Below are 6,489 nucleotides of genomic sequence, written 5' to 3'. Positions count from 1 at the left end.
GACCCTGAGAATCTTGCAGAATCAGGTTCTAATGAGATTTCTGGACTGGGGCGTTCGTGAGGACAGCTTTTATTGCGACGCTTAATTTTGGCCCTTATGGTTCTATTCCCGGTCTTGGCCTAAAATTGGAATTAAAAAATCGTCATCCAAAGATTTTTCAGTGCTCGATGAAGGTTTAATTTCTAGCTAAAATCTCAAAATAGATGAAGGTTTGAAGTGTATGTTTGAAGAAAATTAGTGCTTTACCTGTTCCCTACTAAATAAATGATGGGTTTATGGAGTGGGGAGCAGGCCTGGTGGACAGATAAGAATGAACACCATGTTGCTGGCTCTTGTGGGGTTTAGCAGTGTTGCCAACTCTTGTGAATTTATTGTGCATTTTGTGATATTTGGTGTATTTTAAAGCACCAGCTCCTGGAGTCAAGTGATTATGTGAGAGTCTATCATTTAAAACACAAACTTAAGTTTCCGTCCCTCATAGTAGAGGAGAAAATGTCTAAAACATGGCTGGAGTGTTCCCGATAGGCTCAGAAACTAGAAGACAAATAAAAAACCCCTCCAGATTTATCATTTTTTATTTGTGAGGTGGGGTCTGGCTGATGATTTTCAATGTTCAGTGATAGCAATACTGAAGCTGCCATGAGGGAGAGGTGTTAAGAAGATGGAGGGAGTCATAGTGTCACTGTCTTGTCTTCTCGGGTCAGCAGAAAGCAGAGGTTGAAGGGCAATGGAGGGCGCTGGAGCAGTGCTGCTGTAATACCTCCCAGGGCTGGAGGCTGAGGAAGACTCTCTTCAACAGCCGGCACATGCAGCAAAAGCACAAATCTCACAAAGCTCGGGGGAACTTGCAATGGGTTCTAAAATCAAAGACAACAGATAAGGTTAGGGCTGGCTTCTCTCTTTCCTCTAATGCCAGGGGCACTCCAACTGCTGACAATGCCACAGACCCTTCCAAGCCATGGTGCCTGGTCAGTACATATCTGTCACACTTCACAGCCAAACGGAGAGCCCCTTTGCTCTGAGGGGTGGGACACAGGCCTCCTAGAGGGTGACAGAGTCTCTGAGGGAATGTACATGAACCACAAGGGGAAGGAAGTGAAAGAACTGCACGCAGCTGATCAACACTGAATTTCTCCTGGGAGAAAATCCTCCCCAGGACAGAGAGAGAAATGGGAAATCAAACCCCACAGTGTAGTGGGAATCCGATGGCCTCACAATGTTCAGCCTGGAGACTCACAGGGTACTAGAGTGTTGGGGCGTGTGGGGAGTAGAGTGTGCTGAGAGTGGAAAGGCAAAGCAGCATTGTGGGATGCTTAGGGCAGGATTTTTCCCTACTGAACATGGCTGGCTTCTAGGGTACCAACAGTAAACACCTACGTAAATCCTGAAATATCTGGTCCGCGTCTGGTGTGTCACAGAGACTCAGGAACTCCTTGGGAAGGTCAGGGCTGGCACACAGAGGGGCGGATCTGGCACTAAGCAGCTGAGGATTCCTGGTCACAGAACTGTCCATGAGGTCTTTCAGCTTCTTCACAGACTCCAGGGAGAATGAGAACTTTCCCACCTGCCAAAGAGAGACACACATTGAAACTCACTCTGTCCCTCTTCAGTCTACAGCAGTTTGAGAGTCCTAGAGCCTTATATATGGATTAATTTCAGAGTAACAGCCGTGTTAGTCTGTATTCGCAAAAAGAAAAGGAGGACTTGTGGCACCTTAGAGACTAACCAATTTATTTGAGCATGAGCTTTCGTGAGCTACAGCTCACTTCATCGGATGCATACTGTGGAAATTGCAGAAGACATTATATACACAGACACCATGAAACAATACCTCCTCCCACCCCACTCTCCTGCTGGTAATAGCTTATCTAAAGTGATCATCAAGTTGGGCCATTTCCAGCTTGATGATCACTTTAGATAAGCTATTACCAGCAGGAGAGTGGGGTGGGAGGAGGTATTGTTTCATGGTGTCTGTGTATATAATGTCTTCTGCAATTTCCACAGTATGCATCCGATGAAGTGAGCTGTAGCTCACGAAAGCTCATGCTCAAATAAATTGGTTAGTCTCTAAGGTGCCACAAGTCCTCCTTTTCTTTATATGGATTAAGTCTTTCTTCTAAGAAGGCTACCTTAGTAGAAGCCCACACATTAGCGAGACATCCCAGCATAAGTCTCCATACAGCCATCTTTACCCCCTTTGAGCAGAACCTTAATACACAAATAGACCCTTTATTTTCAGTGGGATACTCATGAAGTGTGACATTACTCAGCAGGAGCAATGGTGGCAGAATCTAGTCCCTGATGGGGCCAAATTACTCTTTGTTACACTGGTGTAAATCAAAAGTAACTCCACAATTTGGTCTATTCCCTGGATTTTATACCCCAAGCTATAGAAATCCTTGACTGTTCAAGGGCAGTTGGATAAAGACTGGTGCATGCAGGAGAACTCAACTTTATACCTGTCTTTGAACCATCTGGCACTGGACACTGCTAAATTCAGGCTACTAGATTAGATGGAGCCTTGCGTTGTTCTGTTATGGAAATTCCTTTGTGCACAGAAGGAGGAGGCATCCATGACAACACGGGGTATTTGCTCAGATGATGTGGGACAGAAAACATGGTGATATTCTCCCACCGAATGCATTAGTCAACTTCCCAAAGTTCCTCCACAGTCGCACACACCTTTCCAGCCTTCTCCTCCACTTGCCTTGGCCACTGTCCCAGGATCCCCCCCGTCTCACCCACATCCCCAGCACTTTCAGCTTCCAGAGGAGCTCGGGCTCTTCACTCGGCTATCTCAGCTTGGCTGAATGAAGCACAAGGGAGATCCAGTGATTGCAGAGTGAGTCAGCAAAGCAGCTGGCATTATCATCTCCTGGCCTTCAGACTCCTTTTTCTAATGAACTGACCTATGTTCTCCCCTGATGTAGCATGGCAGTCTGACCTTTACAGGTTATAACCGTTGTGTTAGGAGAAGCCAGGTTCAGGATTGCCACCTGCTGCCATTTATTTACAATAGTTTCCCTTCACTTCCTGGCTGCTGTTTGCAAAGCATTAAAAACGGTGCAGAGTTATGTCAACTTATTACTGATACTGCTCTACTCTTATTGTGGAGCTCTATAAAAGGGCTGTTGATACACTGGAGAGGGTTCAGAGAAGGGCCATGAGAATGATTAAAGGGTTGGAAAACCTGCCTTTTGTAATAGACTCAAGGGGCTCAATTTATCTAGTTTTAACATAGAGAAGGTTAAGGGGCAACTTGATCCTAGTTTGTCCATATCTATATGGGGAACAAATATTTAAGAATGGGCTCTTCAATCTGTCCGAGAAAGGTCTGACACAATCCAATGGCTGGAAGTTGAAGCTAGACAAATTCAGACTGGAAATATGACATACCTTTTTAACAGTGAGGGTAATTAGCCATTGGAACAATTTACCAAGGGTCGTTGTGGATTCTCCATCACTGACCATTTTAATGTCGAGATTGGATGTTTTTTTTAAAGATCTGCTCTACTTCGGACAGGAATTATTTCAGGGCAGTTCTGTGTTCTGTGTTCTACAGGAGATCAGACTAGATGATCACAATAGTCCCTTCTGGTCCTGAAATCGTGGCATGCTTTAATTCAACCCTAGAGATGGTTGCATTTCAGTGTAAAGTGAGGTGATGCCGATGTCTCTGTGGTGACATTTCTCCTGACCAGAGGGAAAGCAAGCTTTCAAACTAAGGGATGACAGTGGTGCATAGGGCATATGCTGCCCTGTGCAGATGGCTGAATGTCACCCATAGTGTTTGTGTGGCTTTGTGATCATTTGGACAGAAAGGTGCGATATACCAGTGTAAGATTAGTTATACTCGGGACAGTAAACATTTATATAACCCCGCCTCTAGAAGGTGCCCGAGGAGATAAGGGAGAGGAGAGTCCTATGGAGTATCCCTCATGGGACCTGCTTCTCTTTGCCGAACAGCCCCCAGCAGGAAGGAGTAGGATCAGGGAGGCAGATGAGAGCCACCCTCTGCACTTCTACTGTCCATCTGAGGAGGGTGAGATAGGGTGCTGACAGGTATCTGAGCAGAGGAGTCACACCATGGCCACACAAGCCTGAGCAGGCCTTACAGATCACTTGTGTGAGCAAGTGCTGACATACCCTGATGTAACCAGGCCTACCGAACCATGGCGGTTCCACGATGCACCACAATGTGCCACAGGAAGACATCATGATGCATCAAGGGAAATGTAGTCTATCCATGGCCTATAGGGTAGAATAGGAGCATGAGGCACCCAAACGACAACTCCCATGAGGCACTGCGGCAGCTCAGGAGGACACATACATTAATATTGACCTGAAATAAAACACTTGTTTAGATTTTCCTAATGGAAAATTCAGCCAAAATCCCTCTTTTCCTGAAGGAAAGTGTTGATTTTGAGGAAACCTTATGCTTTATTAGATATTTTTGACTAGGCTTTGTGATACTGGTCATTAAATTAGTGTGTTGTATATGGGTTTTTTTTCTAATCCCAAATTCTTTATCCTTCCCACCTCTTTCCTAAATAGATTTGCCCCTTGTCTGACACATAGGCTGCCTGCTGAGTTTTATCTCACTGCACCTTTTTACGTTCTCAGTTATTTCCGAAAAAATTCAGGCACTAGTTTAAAATCAAACCCAGGGACCTGTTAAACCCAAATTTATATACTGAAATACCTGCGGCATCATGGTCACTGCGGTTATAGGGGACAGAGGGGGACAAGCCAATAGCCACCTGCCTAGCAGAGGAAGAAACTGATTATGATCATGGTTATAAGTGTTATTTGTATTATTGATTGCAGCACCAAGGGGGTCCATCAAGATCAAAGCTCCATTTTGCTGAACAAACAGAGTAAGAGAAAGACCCTGCCTCAAAGACCTTACAACCTAAATGCAAAGGACAGGCGCAGAATGTGGAGAAGGGCTTTAACACATGAGCAGGGTGACAGGGAGTGGGGAAGGGATATAAACACAGGCAAAGCGAACGAGGTGGTGGCTTGCCAATGTCACGTTAGTTCTATGGTGTCTTTTGTTTGTTTGTTTTTTGGTTTGTTGATTTGGGTTTTTTAAAATAAACGTTGGGCGGGGTTTTGTTCCTGAATTGGCCCGCGCTACACAACTGGGCCCGCTAACATTGGAATTTATTCCTTACACAATCTGGTCAAAGTTAGCGCATCAGTAGCAACCTCCTGCATGACCAGCCATATTGCACGCTCATCGCTTCCTGCCCTTTTGGGGTATTATTAAAGATTAAACTAACGATAGACTGTCAGAAGCGCGGGTATTTTCCAGTTTGCTGCCACAGGCTAATCCTGCTTCGCTACATGTGATGCACCTGGGGCTGCAGGAGGAATTAAAAAACTCTTACCTGGACTGTGACACAGTCAGAGAAAGCTGCCAGGGTGCACAGACACAGAACTGCAGTTAGGAGAGCATTCATGGTGACCAGAAGTCTCGGGAAGTGCCTCTGAGCTCTCACCTTGCCTAGAAGTTCTTTGGACCTGGTTTCCTTTAACCTGAAGACAACAAGGTGTGATTTTTAAAGGGTTCCCCTGCGGTTACTGTGTAACTAAGACACCACTGTCACTGGCTAGGGTCAATTATAATCTCCTTGGCAAAGAGCCAGCTGAAGTGCCTGCATGGAAACGAGGCCAAATAAAAGATAACAATAAGCCGCGATCAACCTGTTTGAAGTTTTATGTCTGTTGCTTGGTGTTTATGTTTGAATTCATCACTGACAGCCTCTGTAGCCCAGCTGTGATGGAGATCAAAGGCAATCAATGGCCCAATATTGCGAGCTGCTCAGTGCCTCCTAGGAGGTGCAGAACACTGTCAGCTACTAGTGCCTTCACTGGACTCAGTACATGGAATACCCTGGTCCCAGATGTGCTGAGGATGCACTTCACCCCCATGCAAAGGGCCAACACAGGACCGAGACATCTCTGAAGTCCCACTTAGTCCTTCACAATAGGGTCTAGATGGCACTTCAGCGATGCCTAGGCCTTGCGCGGGCTCTACATACTGCGTGACTGTCACCCGGAGCGTGAAACCACTTGCAGTTCCCATAAGGGACAATGCGCAGTGACCAGGGTCACTCAGCTGCTGAGGAAGATGAGTGGGATGATTGGAAGGGGAAAGTCTGTGTTAGGGAAATGCAGATTCCAGGGCCAGCCCGGCAGGGTGCTGAAAGCACTGGGAAAGGCAAGTGTTCAGGGCGCCTCTAAAATTCAGGCTGTCTGAATATGGATTTAGGTGCCTACATTAAGGCACCAGCACTCCCATTTGAAAATTTGGCAGCCCAATTTTAAATTCAAACAAGAAAAGTTGTTTGTTTGCTTGTTTTGAATGCAGGACATTAGATTCTGCCTTGAATAGTCCCAAACTAGTTCTGCCACTTAACCAAACGGTGATGAGAAGACACTGAGATGCTTATAGTTAATGCCACGTGTTCATACACAGAAGCT

At 45.8% G+C, this 6,489-nt stretch overlaps 1 protein-coding gene across 1 annotated transcript; it reads right to left on the bottom strand.

The window, feature by feature from the left end:
• Positions 1–572: 572 nt before the first annotated feature.
• On the bottom strand, positions 573–5,503 carry LOC122463236 (guanylin-like). The gene is made up of 3 exons (XM_043531539.1): positions 5,394–5,503; positions 1,378–1,564; positions 573–857 (listed from the first exon to the last, which is right to left on the bottom strand). The coding sequence occupies exons 1-3, from the start codon at positions 5,463–5,465 to the stop codon at positions 793–795; spliced, it is 324 nt and encodes a 107-aa protein (XP_043387474.1). The 5' UTR covers positions 5,466–5,503; the 3' UTR covers positions 573–792.
• Between the last annotated feature and the right edge of the window lie 986 nt (positions 5,504–6,489).

This window comes from Chelonia mydas, chromosome 18, assembly GCF_015237465.2.
Source record: "Chelonia mydas isolate rCheMyd1 chromosome 18, rCheMyd1.pri.v2, whole genome shotgun sequence".
Taxonomy (NCBI): Eukaryota; Metazoa; Chordata; order Testudines; family Cheloniidae; genus Chelonia; species Chelonia mydas.
Note: the sequence above shows the minus strand (reverse complement) of the source record. Positions and strands in the feature narration are given on the sequence as shown.